General features: G+C 36.4%; 2 protein-coding genes across 2 annotated transcripts; both read left to right on the top strand.

Annotated features, from left to right (window-relative positions):
- Positions 1-117: 117 nt before the first annotated feature.
- On the top strand, positions 118-8375 carry ensab (endosulfine alpha b). The gene is made up of 3 exons (XM_055210256.2): positions 118-295; positions 1828-1950; positions 4639-8375. Exons 1-3 carry the CDS (start codon positions 239-241, stop codon positions 4810-4812), a joined length of 354 nt encoding a protein of 117 aa, XP_055066231.1. The 5' UTR covers positions 118-238; the 3' UTR covers positions 4813-8375.
- A 456-nt stretch (positions 8376-8831) lies between these two features.
- Positions 8832-10695, top strand: mcl1b (MCL1 apoptosis regulator, BCL2 family member b). Its single transcript, XM_055210254.2, has 3 exons — positions 8832-9323; positions 9579-9826; positions 9931-10695. The coding sequence occupies exons 1-3, from the start codon at positions 8957-8959 to the stop codon at positions 10045-10047; spliced, it is 732 nt and encodes a 243-aa protein (XP_055066229.1). The 5' UTR covers positions 8832-8956; the 3' UTR covers positions 10048-10695.
- Positions 10696-19064: the final 8369 nt, after the last annotated feature.

The raw sequence follows: 19064 nt of genomic DNA on the forward strand, positions 1-19064 counted from the left end.
GTCACATAGTTAATTTATTATCATTATTGAAAATCTACTTGGCTGGTTCAACCGTCTATCACACATCAAGCCTTATTCCTATTGGCTTTCTTGTTCGTGACCATCCTACAATGTAACGTCACTGCAGTGGACGCCATTTTGATACAGAGCACCGTGGGTGGATCGGATCGGCCACAGATACACAGCAAAATTCACATTTTAACACTTTCATTGATTTGTCAGCAAAAGCAGAACCGCCATGTCATCAGATAACCAGGACACGGAGACGCATTCGGAGCAGATGGACGAGACTCAGGTGGGAATTCGATTGGGGCTGCGCCTCGCGCGTTACAGTCTCTAGTGGTGTCTGTGGATTTTGCTACTCGTTGTACTGTAGTTTACTATTAAAATGTCAGATTAATTACTGACATTATTTTGGAGCCGTTAATAGATAAATATCGAAATATTGGTTATTTTTTAATTTAACTGTCACCTGCTTGACTGAGTTAAACAAGGGGAATAGCTATGCATTTCGCAAGAAGCCTCTTTTTGATTAGTGGCTGAGTTCAGACGTCATGAAATAACAGTGTTTGATTGGTTCTTCCCGCCAGTTTGGGTTTTGCCACGCCTACACTAACCTGATAGTGACAGTTGAGTTGTATGAGAGAGAAAATATCTGGGTCGCCCGCCCGTTGTCATGTTTTTGTAAGTTGTCAAACCAAACTTTCACACAATAGCATTGAGTGATTAGTAGAAAAGATGCGTAAATACCAGATGCCATTTAAATAAAACGCACTGTTTGTTGGTAATACTGTGCAAAAATGCATGTTTTCTTAACATCTGCGTTAAGAGTGATCTCACAAGGTACTTTGTAAGTAAGTTACATTTCATTGCGCAATGCGCATCAACCTTGCATGCGTTTTCCAACTCGTACATTTTTTGACATAGAGCTTAGTGAATCAGCAAATTGCCATACGTGATACAACATGTATCAGCTACGACGATTAAACCTTGGAACTCAGAACTTGCTCTTTAATTAAGTAAAATGGGTTGATATTGTGTTTAAACAAACTAAAACTTTTTAAATGTAAATACCCCTTCTTGAGACCTTGTTGGTTGGAAATCTTAAAATGATGATGGAAAAAACTGATTCGGTTGAAATAGTTTGGTCTTTATGTTCTGCATATAAAAGCATAGGAAACTCAGACCAACTTGTAGGTTACTCTTATTTTGCAGCCATACAAGCTGAATAGCAGCTTATATGCAGATACAGTCATAAACTAAAGCATCTTTAGGTTTATGTTTTGCAGTGCCCTCTCTTAAGGCTGCACTTTGTTTCTGCACATTTGTCCAGGTCCTATTTTAAACAAACATCACGTGTCCTCAGCATAGGTGAAAGCAGCCTATAATTCAACACTACCAAATAAACACGAGGATAATGACAGAGAATAAAACTGTAGTTACACCTTCAAGTTTGGCCTTTCAGTACCCTTGATCGTTTGCAAGTGGGCAAAGTATCATCATAGATGTTATATTTTTTTAAATGTAACACCATGCTAAACATACTTTCTTTGCCCTTCAATTTGATAAGGCGACCACACCTGTAGGAAACTGCAGTAAAAACAATAACATGTTCAAATGGGTTGTGTTTTATTGATGGTAATTTATAGTGTGGGTGAGAGATTTATGACTTGTTTTTATGAATGATGTTGATTGACTGCCTTTCTCCTTTTTGTTAAAGTACAAATTTCTGTATCCAGTTTAAACAGTAGTTTAAATAAAAATACATGCATGCATCTGAAATATGTACTAATGTGTGCTTACCATTGCAATAAACATCCTTTACAGGAGTCACAGGACACAAACTCAAACCCTGTGTGGACGGAGGAGGCCAAATTGAAATCTAAGTATCCTAGCTTGGGTCAAAAGCCGGGTGGCTCTGACTTTCTGATGAAGAGACTGCAGAAAGGGGTAAGAAGAATGAACGCAGTTGATAAAAGATTTCAACATGCATTTAGTTTGTTTTAAATACACTACTAAAGGGTTAGTTCAGCAAAAAATAAAAATAACCCCATGATTTACTCAAGGCATCTGATACAATGATGTACTCACCCTGAAGCCATCTAAAGCCCGGAATACACTGCACGATTATTGGCTGTCCCAGACGAAAGATTGCCATCGTGAAACAATCGTCGCGATTTCTGTGATCGTGGCTCTCCATCGGTGGTCCTATGTCGTACAATGAGAGAGGTTCAAAGACGCCCGTTTCCCCGGTCTTGCGTCCAAAGATAGTCTACGATAGTTTTCTGACAGTGTCAGAAATTCGGCATGATCACCGTACAGTGTGTCTGCTGCTACGACCTGCGCACTGGTATTTGTTTACCACGAGCGTATGCTGGTGACGTTGCCCAACGTGTGGCGCTGCCGCCAAAGCTTCCGTGTCATCATCGTACAGTCTACATGCCTCTCGTACCCGAGTTTAAACGATACATGTCGCACAGTGTGATAAGGTAATGATCTTATAAGAGGACAAAAATCGTGCCGTGTATTCTGGGCTTAAGATACATACGTCCATCATCTTTCAGACGAACACAATTTTAGTTATTTTAGAAAATGTCCTAGCCCTTCCAAGCTTTATGCCGGTAGAAAACGGGGTCCATGACTTGCAAGCCCAAAAAAGTACATCCATCCATCACAGAAGTAATCCACACGGCTCCACTGGGTTAAAGTCGGGGTGCATGATCTCAGAAAGCCAATGTTAATATTTGAAATCACCTAACAAACACGCCCTACCCCAATAGAATCTGGACCTTCTTTTGATAGACCCCCCCCACACATGCAACCCAGGCAACTATGTCAGTTAGTAGACATGCCCCTTGCTGCTGATTGGCTACAAGTGTGTTTTTGTACTCAGCCTGACTCCCTTTTCCAAAGTGTTTTTCAAAAACCGTGCACCTCGCCTTTAAATAATGCATATTCAGAGGGTAGTTATTGTAATTTTTAATATGGATATTTTCTTACAAAATCGCATCGATTACCCTCAGAAGACCTTTATTTATCCCCCTGAAGCAGTGTCCTTCTGTGAAGGATGGATGTACTTGAAAGTCGTGGACCCTGTTTTCTACTATATAGCTTGGAACATTTTCTAAAATAACTGAAATTGCGTTCCTCTGAAAGATGATGGACATGTGTATCTCAAATGGCTTTAGGGTGAAATGGCCACTTTGTAGGTGTGAGCAAAATGTGCCGTTTTGGGGTGTGTTCTTTTAAATGCAAATGAGCTGATCCCTTCACTAAATGGCAGTGCCGTGGTTGGATAGTGCAGATTAAGGGGCAGTATTATTATCCCCTTCTGATATCACAAGGGGAGACAGATTTCATTTCAACCTATTTTTTACATGCTTGCAGAGAAAAGTTACTGGGTTGTACTTTTACACCTTTCCTAGGTTGATAGAAGCACTGGGGACCCAATTATCTCATTAAATATGGAAAAACTCATGATATGATATGTCCACTTTAAAGGAACAGTATGTAAGAAATGTATATCAATTAATCATATAATGGCCCTGATATGTCACTAGACATTAAGAAATCATTTTCATTTCAAATACTTAAATCACTCACAACAGTGGTCTGGACTAGGGATCCACCGATAGGATTTTTTTGGGCCGAAACCGATTTAAATAGATAACTTCTGGCCGATACCGATTTTAAACACTTGTATACAATACTGTACAGTTGGTCTTTTAGCTAGTTTATTTCTGCATCAAATTATTTTTACTGAACATGGATTGGATCTAATTAACATTCAACTGACCACCATAATAAGACAGGCACAAATTAAGCTAAAACAAATATAATAAGACAGCATGACAACCTTCAAAGGTGGTTTTTGCTATTCAGCATTAATTTTATTAACAAACTTTAACTCATTTTTTACATATAATGGATTTCTTTATGCAGTTAATTAATAAGCAATCGGTATCGGCCTTTCTTGTGCTATTGCCGATATGCCGATGGTTTCAAATTTATCAAAAATCGGCCGATAAATATTGGCGGCCGATACATTGGTGCATCACTAGTCTGGACAGGATATTGTCATTTAAAGGGACACTTCACCCATTTGCATTAAGCTTTGTATAGTTAGAACCCCAGTCATGTTTTTGAATGGTCATGCGTCATTCCCTCTGTTTCCCCTGAGACAGGAGAAATACAGATTTCAGTGTTGCACTTCCTTCTTTCAATGATGTAAAAATCATCATTTTGCATCATTGAGAGAAGGAAGTCCAATATCTTTGTTGAGGGAGTGAGACAGCAAACACCCCTTTTCTCGGTCAAATAGGCACCAAATTCGAAATGTATGTTACATTTCGACTACAAATATGACACACTTTCAATAAAGATTAATGTTTCTACGGGTAAAATGCTCCTTTAAAAAGTGGATCAACTGATGTTTATGTTGTCATGTTGTGTATTGGCCACCAGCTGTGTGATTGCAGTACCAGTTTTAGCCACAAGTTTTGTGATTGCAATAACAGTTTTGGCCACAATCCTACATACTGTTCCTTTAAACAAGAATAAATATGACATTTATTGACCCATCATCACAATTTTAATATAATTTCTAAAAATAATCATATCATTTTCTTTTGTCTTCAGCAAAAGTATTTTGACTCGGGTGATTACAACATGGCCAAGGCAAAGATGAAGAACAAACAGTTGCCTGCTGCTGCCGGTCCAGACAAGAACATCGTTACCGGGGATCACATTCCAACCCCACAAGACCTTCCTCAAAGAAAATCCTCATTGGTTACAAGTAAACTGGCCGGCTAACATCTCTATAGGTTTACCCGTATACCAAATTTCCAAAATGTTTTCCAAAACCTCCCCAGCCCTACCAGACCAGCTTTACCAGGACTGGTTGTCTGTTATTTGTTTAATTTGTTTTCATTTGGGTGTAGAGTTTTGCTCTCTTTTCCCTTTCACTTTAGCAGGTCTCACCAACACAGCTTTGTTACCCTCTTCAGTGTCCCATATCCACCATATTTTTGAATGCCGAAATAACTGATGTTTTTGTGCGAGACTTCGGTTTAATAGCCGACCTGTGTTGTGGGAGCATGCACAAAGCATAATTAACATTTATGGTAAATATTTACCACACCCGTGATGTACAACCCAGTGGGAGGATGAATTGAAGAAGTGGCCTGATATATTATATGAATCAAAATATATCAAATGTTTACGTTTTATGCAAAATATTATTACAATGCTACTTACGCAGTAGTGGGAGACATGAACAGGTAATTTAGGAAATGATTTGTTTTTACATTTAAAACAACAAAAATATGCGCAAAACATTAGAAAGTGTTATAAACATTAACTGATAAGCAGTTTATATTGTATATGTATTGTAATTTATGATTGTTTTGTAATATAGGACAGCAGAATATATACAGATAAATCAGCATATTTTTAACAGCATAATATTAGTTGTTTCTGAACAATTATTGTGTTTATTGTTCACTGGTTGCACATTCAGCTCTGGATTATGGTCAAAACTAATGTTTTGTAGAGATTTACTGCGTTTGTACCAGCTATTATGTCATCCCCTAACTGCACTAATCATGCCTGACTTTCTGAATTCCATAATAATTATTAGCTTTAGTGGCTCACCGGACGTCTTACCCAAAAGAGCTCAAATATGGCGGCGCCCACATTTACGTCAAAAATAAGGTGGATAGGGTAGGGAAAAACTAAACCCTCAGTACTGCAGGCCCTAGTGGAGCATGATGCACTTTACTCTGTGTACCCTGTACATCAGTGATTAAAAAGAACAAAATCATGTTAGATGGTTTTAAATGTGTCAAAAAATTCACAACAAATGATTATTTAATTAAAATGATTTAAGATTGTTTTAAAAGGCATTGTTTTATATAGACAGTACTTGAGAGCCATTGGTCCTAGATGTGTTAGCAGCCCTCTATTCGTTTACGGCAACAGTTGACAAAGAATGAATGTTTTCTAAGAATTTCTTTATATTGACTCTATACAAATGCTCAGATCAATACTGGTTAAAAGCAGGTGGATAGCTTTCTAGCCTTTTTCCATTCCTCTGCCTCTTGCCTTTTAATTATCGTTCATTTGAAGTAAATAACAGCCCCTTTTTTCACTGAAATCGTTTATTATGCCCCGCCTTAACTCATCAAGTGATTTCAAACAACTTGATTACGTTTATGTTGTAAACATATTGTTGTCATTCACTGATAACAGCCATTAGAATAACTATTTGTTGCATGCGTCATGCAAGGGGATTACAAAACTAATCTAATCATCGCATTTTTTGAGGCCTAAAAACCCATTTCCACCTGCAAAAACATTTTTTTGAACTGTTCAGGTATGTTCAAGATAGTTACTCTTCAATTCTTTTGTAAGCTATCAATAGTGTATATGTTAAAAGGATTTATGTGCGATTATTTTGTGACAACTACTGCTTTTGTAGTGTGATGCACATGATTATCAGAGACAATGGAATGCAATCATCTAGTTTGTTTTATAAAATTGAGTCTATGTGGTTGTATTTAAATGAAGGCTCAGTGAGTGTATATAAGGGATGCATAACGATTGATCTATATCAGAATGGAAGTTTTTGTTTGCATCATATATGTGTGTAAACTGTGTATAATAATTATGTATATATAAATATGCACACATGCATATATAATTTTAAGGAAATATATATATATATTTATATATCAAGTATTTATATATAATATAAATTATACATAAATATACAAATGTATATACACATGTAAACATTTCTTAAATGCACACACATGCATGTATATATTTATGCAGAGTTATTATACACAGTTTGCACACATATATGATGTAAACAAAAACTTTTATTCTGCTATAGATTAATCGCGATTAATCGTTAGAAATAAGGTGTTGATTAAAATTTGCAGAATGAGCAGCATCTTTAGTGCAGTGTTTCAGATCTGAATAGTAATCCATGAAAAAAATTACATGATAAAACAAATCTTTGGAAAACATTATCCATGATTTGCTTTTATACCTTAAATACTTGAGTTGTTATCATGCAGATTATTATTATGTGATGAAAGTGTTACAAACTTTCACAAGATCTACTAATAATCACACAGAATATTACATCATATGGTCCAGCTTTTAAAGAGTTAGTTAACTTCTTTGGAGGGTTTAAATTGAATTATTTTTTTCATTTTCATTTCAAAAATGTTGGGAGATGGCTGTTTTAAATAATTGTTAACTTTGTAATGCTTAACAGCTCATGTAGTCCAGGATATATGACGTATTGTAGGACAAATCTATAAGTTAAACCGAAAATGTTGTGCTAGAATTCCCAAACCGGGAGATTTTGAAACTTTGTGTGAGGCAGCATTTGCATAGTCCAGTGGAAAAAGTGAGCCCTTCTACAACCACATACTCATTTACATGTGAGCTGATGATTAAGAAAAAACGTGCTTAGCCTTGTAAAATACGAAATATATATAGAAACTCACTAAAAGGGAACTAACATGCAAAGGATTGAATGTGTTTATAAAAAAGGTTGTGGTGCTGATAGCAGTTGGCAATACATCAGGGAAATATGGTCTTGCACTTAGTATTTGTGACTTGATGGTATGTGTGGATGTACACTGTTTCCTTTAGTTTAGGGAAAGCGTTATTGCACAATGCTAGGAGATAATCTTATTTTGTGCTGCAGCCAAATTGTAAATAGTTAAACTGCATTTGGTGTCATATTTGTGCATTTTGTCTTGTATTATCTGTTTGAGTTGTCTTTAGAATGTTTTTTTTATGTTTATAGTTTGTGTTTGACTCTTGTTTTCTCGCTCTATTTTGTAATGTAAAATATCGAGAAGAATATCAGTTCTAATGTTAGAACCTTGTGTAAATAGGGAGGCTAAAGATTCTTGTATTGTGATAATGTTTTTATTGGTTTGATTCAATTTAGACAGCTCACATAAAGTACAGCCTCCACCTACACTGCAATGTGATATTCATGGAAACTACATATTAACTTCAAACATTAAACCTCAAAGCTCTATGTACATAGACACACAAATGTATTCATGCATTGTGATGTAAATCATGCATTCATGATTTATATAGTACGTCATGAAGCATTTAGTGTTTAATCGTGTTCTGTTTGTTCACCCTTTCAAATACATGATTATCAGGTGTTTTGCTTATAAAGAAAATGTGTCATCTGCCCCCTTTTAAAAATATATTTACATGAAAATATAACTGAGGCAAAGATGGATGTTATAAATGAATGTTGGAGAAATATGTCTGAACCTTAAATAAAGTTTTACATTAACAGCAGAAGCACTGAATGGCAACTGCGACTATTCTAACTTGTGTATTTCATTAAATAGTTTTCATTATGTACTGTATAGTTTCTGTGGGTGGTTGGGCAGAGTTGATCAAACAAACAATACCATTATTCAGTAAAATAAACGTTTTCATTGTCTGTCACCATAGATGTGTACATATCCATGATCTGTCACTAGGGGGAGCGCTACGCTAATGCGGAAGTGGATTCTGACTCGGGCTGTGTTTTAAAACCAAAAAACATTGCATCTGTTTATCTTTTACACCAAATAACGTGTATTTCACATAATCCTAGTAATTCAAACCTATGCAGGTTTGTTTAAAGGCTCTTCACGTAAGGTACGCACATTACGTGCGGTACGAGCGATTGTTGTTCTAAAAGGAACTGAAAACGCATTTCCTTTTCGCTTCAGACGTGAAACGTTTGTGATTGGTCAGACAAAACCCGTCCGCCCTCCTACCAGAATATAAGGGTTTGAGACAGTCAAGGTTTCAGCATTGAATAAGGAAGCTGTAAAGGATCATTTGCGTGAAATTTACATTTAAAAGAGCGACATTTTCCTATTCGCGTCGTTAATAAATTGGATTATAGGCATTGGTGTGAATGATCAAAATGGACCATGGAGGTAAAGTTAACAACAGCAACGGATTCTGGCCATACATCGGAATAACAGCTTTTAACGCGGGCGGGATTGCTCGCAAACCACTCGCACTACCAGCGAACCAGAACCAGTGTACAAGCTGCGACCTACAGGGCTCAGTACCGTCCACGCCCGTGTCGGATTGCGAGGAAATCGATGACTTAACGTCCTATTGCTCAGCCCTGGAGATGGACACACGAGAAATTATTGACTGTTTCTTAAAACAATTTACTGGACTTTCTCATTCAAAATGTGTGAAAAAACAGGTCGTTTCAACCATGAAGAGAGTTGTGGACAGTTTGGTTCTAAAGCACGAAATCACTTACAATGGTAAATGGCTTGTGCTTTTTGTTTCCTTTCTAAAAAATATGCCACACTAGCGCCGTTTTTCTTTTAGCTTTCATTACTTTAGTTTCGGGATTCATGAGAGTGTCTTAAACATTTGAATAAAATAAAACCTGTGGCATGCTTAGCCTCACCCATGGGCGCACCTGGCCTGACAGGTTGCGCCACTTTATGGCATGTAAGCTTATCATTCAAGCATGATCATGTGGCCGATATGATATTAACGTTTGGTTCTCACAGGTATGATTTCTCGTCTAAATCTGGATGAGACAGACGATATGTGCTTCGTCACGACTGTGGCAAAGGAGCTCTTCAGCGACGGAATCACAAATTGGGGTCGTATTTCCAGCCTGCTTGCGTTTGGGGCAGTTCTGTCCAAGCACCTGAACGACAGAGGTAGAAGTCACTGTGTGAGCTTGGTGGGTGAAAGGATCTCCTCTTATCTTCTAACAGACCAAAAGGACTGGTTGCTCAGAAACAAATCATGGGTAAGTTAGTGTTCAATGAACGAGTGATACATTGTGTGTGTTTGGGATTCTCAAAATGAATGTTTGAATTGTTTTCACCTAAAACTTTTGTCTTTTCTCTGTAGGATGGCTTTGTGGATTTTTTTCATGTCCCTGATACAGAAGCAGCGGTGAGAAACACATTGGTGGCCATTGGTGGTGTGGCTACTTTTGGAGCTGCACTTGCTTATTTGATACGGTGATAGGAGAAAAACTGAAAAGACTCTAAACCGATTTACTTTGTACATTTATTTTCTTATGCCCAAAGCAATCTAGAAGGGCTACTGTATATAACATTATTGTAAAATCATTTTAGAATAACAAAGACTATTTTTTTATGAAAATTAAAACTGTAAAGCTGTGCAGATTTCATCTTCTGTCCTCCTGTAGCTGTATATATTTTTTTAATAAGATTTTGTTTGCAGTTCACAGAATAACATGTCAAACTGTTTTGCTTTTCCACATTTCTAAAGCGTTATTGGCTCATCAAATCACTTTTTTTTTCAACATGTCACTTTATTTTTTCCACGTTTTTTTTGTGAAATCTGCACATAACTTATTTATAGTTGCGGTGCTGTCAGCTTCAAACAAGCTGATAATTAAGCCTAGAGAATCAGGCTTTTATTTTATCTGAATGTGGTGGCGCTGTTTTGAGTCATGGGTAGAAAAGAAAAAGAAGACCAAATATATGACAATGATTACGGTTACCACATATGGCTGCTAAAGCTTTTTTTGGAGCTTGACATGCAAAACACAGAGACAATTAACAAAAGTGACTTGTGCTTATATGTTTGTATTACTGTGTGTTTGATAATTGTCCTCGACATTAAAACACAACGTTCATACCTGCAGCATTTGGACTTTGTTTTAGAGGTTTTGTATGTAGTCACACTTCATTAGAGTACTGTAATGCTGGACAATGAGTCCAAAGTGTGAACTCAAAGTTTATTGTAGCGTTAAATGACTAAAGAGTTTTGGGATTTTTTCCTGTTTAAAAAAGAGGAAGTAAAACAATGGTCTGGATCCTCTGTAGGAGGTTTAACAGAGTCACGCTGAACCTCACTGAGGTTTGTGAATGGCATTCATTGAGGCATAAATGCACGTATCTGATTTCAAAGACTGCATTGTGTTGCCCGGTCGAATAATGTTGACTCATTACTGGGCATCGGAAGATTATAATACATCATTATAAGTATGGAAACTCCTCCCACCTTTCTGACCATCCCTAGTCACCACAGTCTCTAACTATAGTGAAATTCCACTAACTTCCACAATCTGTATTTGTGAAACGATAGATATACACTTTACAAGAATGTTCCTCTTGAGATAATTTAGCTTACAACTGTTAATAATTAGTGTTTAGTAGTCCAGTTAGTAACTTGAAGGTCAAAGGTTTAAACTCCAGAGAACTTTGCTGATTCAAAAAAAAAATGTGTAGATTGATTGAATGCAATGTAATTGTCTTTGGAAAAAACTGTCTGCTAATTACATAAACTATACTTGACTGTAAATGTGACCTCAGTTTCTTTCCACATCTGTTACTTTCCTTAATATAGGGGAAGTTTCACAATGGATTTCTTAATCGCTCCTGTATTTTTAAAGTAGGTTATCCTGTGTAATGTGGAAGTTAAAGTTTTTGTTACCATTATGACTGTCACATAGTGTTAACGTGTGATTAACTCCACAAATTTTGCACTTCCTTAACATGAGTCACCATTGAAATGTAGCCTGGCCAGTTTTAAGGGAGAAAGAAACTTTAGCTGTTTGACCCAATGTCCACTATCATATCAGTGGATGTCTGGATATGCAACTAAAAAGGCCCTTTAAATTGGGAAAGTCTTAGTTTTGTCTGTGCACTTCCTTAGTAAACGCTTGCCGCATTTACAAGGGAAATTTCCGTAGTTAAATGGGGATTCATAATGTAAGCACATACCGGAAATATCGAGTTTTGCATTTATGTGTCATACTTTGGATAAGAAAGGTCATTTGAACGGTGTCCTGACTGATGGGGTCCCTGAAGGGGGGTCATGACCTTTAAACAAAACACTGGATCTCCAGTAAATTTGGTTTAGTCACAGTGAAGTGTTCACTCTTCAACCAACGCCCAGAAACATCTGTCAGTGAACATGCTTTGTTTTACCACCACCAGAAAGAGACCAAAGTGATGTGATGTCATCATGATTCGTCTGTTTGATGGTTTATTACACCTGGCTCAGGTGTGCTCTTTGTTTAAAAGGCTTGAGAAACTGCTTATAGTTAACAGTGGATTGTAAAAAGGTGTGTTAGTGAGAATTTTTTAAATTCCAGGCAAAGAGAAACCAAAATATTATCACAGCTGAACTGGTAGATATAAAGATGTCTGCATTACATCCTCTTAGGCTCATTGAAAAAAAGACAGTATGTGAACAAACACACCTTGGCCTAAAATGTTTGAGTCTGTCATTAGGAAGTAACCCACTGTTGGTTTAATGCCTTGGCTAAACAATGTTGGTGTGCTTGTTTGCTCAGATTAGCTTTGTGTGTCTGGTTTCAGGCGATCCGTGGGGTCTGTTGAGGACTATGGTAATGACACACACAGGGCTTCACCTGATCCTCCGGCTCACTACAACAGCACCTGCTGTGGTTACCTGAGCCAGGCAATACATAGCTGCTAAACTCTGTGGAATACAGGTAAAGTTGTGTGATGTGACGACATGTTTCACTATCGTAAAGAAACCTAAAACTTCCCGGAAAAATATTCAATGATATTTGGATGTGGAACTGTTTTAGTACTTGGTTCTGGTTTTTAGCTGAGGGCTAATTTTATTATGCCAACTAGTATTATTAATATTCTTTTTAATCTTTTGTTTAAAGGTCACATTCTTCCTGATCCCATTTTTTAAACCCTAGTTAGTGTGTAATGTTGCTGTTAGAGCATAAATAATACCTGTAAAATGATAAAGCTCAAAGTTCACTGTCAGGCGATATATTTTCTTTAACAGAATTCCCCTTTCAAAGCCTACAGCGAACGGCCGGTTTGGACTACAGCCCTCTACTTCCTGCTTTATTGACATCAGTAGAACAGTTTTTTGACCAAACTCCGCCCACAGGATTACATCAGTCGCCAGCTAAGCTAACGGCAAGCTAAGCTGCTATTGAATCACAACACACTAAACAAGCTACACAATCAGAACTCGATACATATTTTTGAAGGAGGGACTTCATAGAACAAGGAAGACATCAGCCTACTTTGAGTACAGTGAAAACACAGATATAGAGATAAGTAAATTGTGTTAAAAATAATGCGTTTTTTTACATGTGAAACATGAACACGTTATATTGCGCACAGTAAACACAATCAAAGATTCAAAAACACAGAATTATGGGAAGACCTCAGCTTTAAAGTGATTTTAGCAACACAGTTTTAACATAATTTTTTATGCCGAAATGTTTTTAAGTATTAGTGGTATTTGTGTAGCAAAATCTCTTAATCTCTTAAACATTTTTTCTTATGGACAAAACTTTGCCATGTAACTTTTCTCAACACAGTAATCAGCTTTAAAGGTGGTGTGTGTAAATTTTGAGATTATGAATCAAAACCAACCGTTTACCCCTCAATTTCAAAACGCATATAGCCGCCACATCTGAGACAACGTAGGGACAGTAGGGCTTTTCACACTGTGCTTATCCCCATGTTATCTTTGTTCTAAACCCTGCCTTTAACCCTAGGTTAAGGATCGTTTCACACTTGTAATTTAGGAAAATTTATGAAACCCTGCTCAGAAACAGGCTTAGCACCACTTTTGTGGGGTTAACCCCACATTGCGGTGCCAAACGCATGCAGTGTGAAACGAAGCAGGGTTAGAATGTTACATTTTATTATCGACAAGGAAGGTTTTTGTTTCAGAGATTAGTTTAGCCACTAGCCAGACCGATAATAAATTCCGTAAGTTCACTTTGGTTCAGGCGCGTAACCACGACAATGCATGTGCGTCCAATGAAGCCATCTGTAGAACCTATCATCACTTAGCAAACAGATGAGACATCTTAGTAGCCAGCTAAAACACCTCAGTAATGCATAACAACCAACATATAGAGCCTAACAATGCCTAGCAATGAGCTAAAACACCTTAGTAATGCCTAGCTAACTAGATAGAACACTCTAGTTACCAGCTACAACCGCCTGGCTGGCAACATGCTTCCATCATGCTAAAACATCATGATTAATCATGCTAATATTAGCATCATATTAATACTTCCTGCCCTGAGTTTGCACATGGTAAACACCACTCACATTTTTTCCAGATAATGTACACATCTATTTTTTTGTATTCTAAGGGGCTGTGCACACCAAGGCGTTTACGCCGGCGGTCGTCGTAAGTTTTTAATTGTTTCCAATGCGTTTTTACGTGCTCAATGCTGAGCGCCGAGAGTTGAAAAATGCTCAACTTTGGATGAAACGCTCAATCAAAGATTGGCCGTCCAATCACAGTGGAGGTGGAGCGCGACAAATATCACAACAACCAACCGGCGCATCGTTCAACGACTAAAAGACCCTTTTACTGTTTGTACACAATGATGACGTGGCAGCGTATGCGCACACATTTAGGCAACGGAAGTATGGCAAGAATCAGCAGTGAAGCAACACAGACAGAAAAAGTTATTTTAAAAAGTTGACTTTATCAACTTTTTCAATACAGCTACCAGATCCGTGTACTATGATGGAGTGGATGGGTGATTCTCACGAAACCATTGAAACACCACTGCACTAATGATTTTAGCTTTAAAATGTGTAATATAGTAACATTAAAAAGCATCAGAATTACCACAATACTGTGTTCTACCTTGCACAATGTGTGATTTCAACATAAGAATTTATAATTTGTAAATTTTATCTCATTTTCTGCTGAAATTCTCATTACCGCAATGTGTCCGGCTGTGTTTGAACATGCGTTATGTTGTAATTTAATCAAATAAACACAAAAATATTAAGAAAAAAAATAAATGGATGTTTTGCTAGACTACTTTAGATGACAGAAAAAATATTTAATGAATATTCATGTATAATAATAATGAAGAAAAATTAGGAAAATGATGTGTCCATGCCTGATGTTCTCATCCTCCGCAACACTTTTTGAGAACAGTTTAAGCACACATACAGAATTTTAATATAGTTTGATTTTGAGTGACCAAGCACATGGACCAGTTACTTCAAGATGGCTACCAGGTAAGATCATTTTTTTACAGTTAATGCTTACACGACATTTTGATTATCATTACCGCAACAAATGCTTATTAAATGTTAACTTAATTAATAGAAGCATAATACTTTGATTTTAAATGCATGTGCAGAATCTCCAAATTATGTTCTTTCAGGTTTGTCATGTCATTTTGAAAATATGTCAGTGTTGATGTTTTCTGACTGTTGCGGTAATGAGATTTTTTAGGACTAATTTTTTAAAATTATGTTACAAAAGGTGTTAAATGATAAGTAAAAGTTTTTAAATTAATGTTCCCATTTACTCCAGACTTTGTTTTTCAATGTCTGGTGGGAAAAAAAGTAAATTTAAGCAATTTTTACATTTTCATGCTTGACATTTTTAAAACCAAGTTTTCGTGAGAATCACCCGGATAGAAGACGTTAGCAGATGGCCAAAAATAAAGTTGCTAGATACATATATACGTATATTAGTGTATTATATTAGTGCAACCAAACGCAACAACCAGACATTTTGATGCTGGGAAACCGTTTTAATAAACTTTCTGAGTTGCTAACACATTAGAACCAATGGGAAACAACACCACTTCTGTTGCCTAAATGCGCACGCAGGCTATTTGATCACGTGAGCTGTAAAAGGGTCTATAAAGAAAACAGAAGTATCATAGCAACCAAAGCGCTCAGCTGACAAAAAGCTGGCAAGAGCCTACAGCCGGCATCCGCTTGATTTAAGTGTTTGAACTGGTTACACTGCTTTGAACAGTTTTTAAATGGTCCCATCTGCAGCAGAAGCTTGTGCAAATATTCTATCTTGTACCTATCATTTAGCCGCTTTTTGATCTAACAGATCTCAATCTACCGTATGTGATTGGATTTTGATTTGATTTAATGTTTTTTTTTAAAAAGGGGACAGTGCAATTTCATAAAACACATGAACAAACATGGTTAAAAAAGCCATAATTGTATTTTTCATCTGTAGTCCCCTGTCCAAGATGTAAAAAAGCATTAAAATACAAACGAGAAAATACATTTACACGTCTATGGCAAATGACTACAATATGACACTATGAAATAACTTAAGGTACACTGTACCTGTTACAATAATAAGACACAAACAAACAAATAACACATTTAATATATCAAATAGTTAATACAGCTCAATAGGCTCGGCTTTTAATGTTGTCAAACATAATTGTCAATAAGCCAGATTTTCAATTGTTTTGTAAAGGCCTTGTAAGTGTTGAGCTGTCTAACCTCCTCAGGTATAAACCTGAACATAAATTGATCCAGAATACAGGACAAATAAGAGGATTTATCCTTCATTTAAAAACATAGATAACTCAGACTTTACATTTTTTTTGGGTGAGCTAGATTTAGTGCCAACTAAAAAGGCTCATAACAACATACCAAATTGCTACGTAGCTTAGCAACTGTAAATAGCTTCCATTTACTGAGTTATACAGACTATAACCACTTACGTCTATGCATTACAGTGATTTTGCTATTGTGAAGGATTTTTCCAAACATCCCTCACTGTGGTAATGTCACATGCCTACTTGTCTTGTACAGTACTTTTATTCTATATTTCTGCTTTTTCCAGTTCCCTGTTTCTCCTTTGCTATTGTCTTCCCCTGGTTCTGGCTAGATAGGATACAGCTACAGCCTCAATCTAGTGAGATGTTGGGTTTGGGGGTAGGATTAGGGATACAGCTGTGGATTTTTGCCGTAGCTGTATCCCTTCTAGCCACAAGCCTGTGTTTTGTTACCCTGGTTAGGTGAAACCCTCTTGTTTGATGTCTTCATGGCTTGATCTTCTTGTTTTTTGGACTGCAATGTTAACCCCTCAAGTATGATTGGTTTTGGGTGTGATTTGTGTATTTCATGTTTGCCTTAGGGATTGAATGGTAATTGGCACAAGTGGTTTAATGTCGTCAGATGACTGTTTGGGAACAGCAGATTCTTGACTCACCATCACCTGACTTGTGTTACTTGCTTGCAGTAAGTACATTTTGCTTTATGTACTATTTACACAAATGGGAGGACTCTCAAGTCACATGAATGAGCTAAATGGCTGACACCATGTAAATACATGTAGTTTATCTAGTCCTACAGTACATCTGGTTTTCTTAATTGACGTCTTCTTTGTGCTCTCATGTGGGTTTTTGGATCCCTCATTCAGAACAAATGTAGATCATGTTTGAAAAAGCTGTTGTGGTTAGAAACTGGGATACCAACTAGATGGCACAACAAATATTGCTCAAGAGTGTGTGTGTGTGTGTGTGTGTGTGTGTGTGTGTGTGTGTGTGTGTGTGTGTGTGTGTGTGTGTGTGTGTGTGTGTGTGCGTGTGTGCGTGTGTGTGCATGCATGTGTGTGTGACTAAATGTGAGAGCAATGCTTTGTAATGTTTTCCCAGTATAGCTCAGTATGACTCTAGCAATGCCAAGTTAATGGGCTTGATTCCCAGGGAGCATGCAAACTGTTTATGTAAAATGTTCTGTAAGTTGCTAATTAAAGTGTCTGACAAAAATATGCTTGTGACACTATGTGACAATAGTGGAAGATCCTCACTTTTTGAACTATGTGACAATGGCTGTTGCAAGCCATTGTGAACTCTGGCCTGAATGTAAATTAGATACTACATTTAAATAAACAGATATTTAAATAAAATTCATATTCATGTTGCCTTTAAGAAGGTTTTAAAATGTTTCAAACTTTGAGAGTGCCTGTGCAAGTGACTAAATATAACTCTCATACTGTTTACATAACTGCATTCTCTTTAAATGTCAGTTTCAGCCATCTTAAAAGACTAATTGGTCGATTTACAAACCAACATGTTTGTAAAGAGATTTTAGTCCAAATGCTTACTGTGACACTAAACTTGGTGGCTATATTTAAGACTTGTGGTTGACAGGTAACAGGTCCAGACTTGTGCAATGTGGGAATAAAGTCTTGTCTGATGTTTAGTCTGTTAAACGTTTGAGGTGAACAAGACCAAGGGTTATTCCACCAGCACTGTCAAAACAACTTAATGATCTATGCTGAAACCAAAACATGTGAGACTGACTGTTTTTTTTAGTTTGATTTATTTTATGTCATAAACAAATAGTTTAGCGAGGGACTTCAACTGTATGAGCCTGTGCGGCGAGTGCCATTTGCTGGACCAAATTTAACAGCAAACCACACTGAAAAAAACAACTTGTAAAATTTACTTTAAAAAATCCTCGTAACAATTTGCACGAACTATTTTTTAAAGTAAAATTTACTGCTTTTTTAAGTACAACTTACCTACTAAAATCAAATAAAATCTACTTAATAATGCATGAAAAACATATGTTAAATAATTAAGTAAATGTTACTTCATAAATTTTTTAGAAGTTAGATTTATTTTAATCGTTTAGGTAAAGTCTATTAGTTTTTTTTTTAATTGTAGCATTGCTGTCCTAAAAATATTAAATAAATCGTATTTACTGTGTTATTTTCTTTAACATAGTTCTATGGACTTAGTTACTCTTAGTGTTATGAATGGCATTATAACAAAAATTCATGACTGATTATCAGTCATTAAATAAAATTGATTCTGAACAGAAACGCACACAAACTGTGTTTTTGACATGCATTGTCAGCACTGTGGAGAGAAATACAATTTAATGTTCTAAACAGGGTTCATGTAAAGAAACACTGATCACCTGAACAGTGACTTCACAAAATTATAATTTACAACAAAACAACATCAATAATATAAGAGCTTAAGTCTTTATGACATTTTATTAACAAATAGATAAGTAGTTCAATTCTTATCAGTTCTTATTCTGTGATAAAGCTTAAAAAGTAAAAAATATTCAGGCGCAAAGGATTGTGGGTATTCCTTACAACATGTGCAAATAAATGTAAGTTAATTGTACTTGATTTTTTTAGTTTAATGGATTTAATATTCTTAAGTTAAAGTAACTAAGATTTTTTACTTGAATCTGCTAAAGATTTTGATTACAATTTACTTAATTATTTTAGGACTATGTGCAGTG

Source organism: Misgurnus anguillicaudatus, chromosome 10, assembly GCF_027580225.2.
Source record: "Misgurnus anguillicaudatus chromosome 10, ASM2758022v2, whole genome shotgun sequence".
NCBI classification, from domain to species: Eukaryota; Metazoa; Chordata; class Actinopteri; order Cypriniformes; family Cobitidae; genus Misgurnus; species Misgurnus anguillicaudatus.

Coding starts and splice junctions, on each gene's coding strand:
- mcl1b (XM_055210254.2), top strand. CDS start 8,957: ATGATCAAAATGGACCATGGAGGTAAAGTTAACAACAGCAACGGATTC. Junction 9,324..9,578: donor GCACGAAATCACTTACAATG/GTAAATGGCTTG, acceptor TGGTTCTCACAG/GTATGATTTCTCGTCTAAAT. Junction 9,827..9,930: donor TGCTCAGAAACAAATCATGG/GTAAGTTAGTGT, acceptor TTTTCTCTGTAG/GATGGCTTTGTGGATTTTTT.
- ensab (XM_055210256.2), top strand. CDS start 239: ATGTCATCAGATAACCAGGACACGGAGACGCATTCGGAGCAGATGGAC. Junction 296..1,827: donor AGCAGATGGACGAGACTCAG/GTGGGAATTCGA, acceptor CATCCTTTACAG/GAGTCACAGGACACAAACTC. Junction 1,951..4,638: donor TGAAGAGACTGCAGAAAGGG/GTAAGAAGAATG, acceptor TTTTGTCTTCAG/CAAAAGTATTTTGACTCGGG.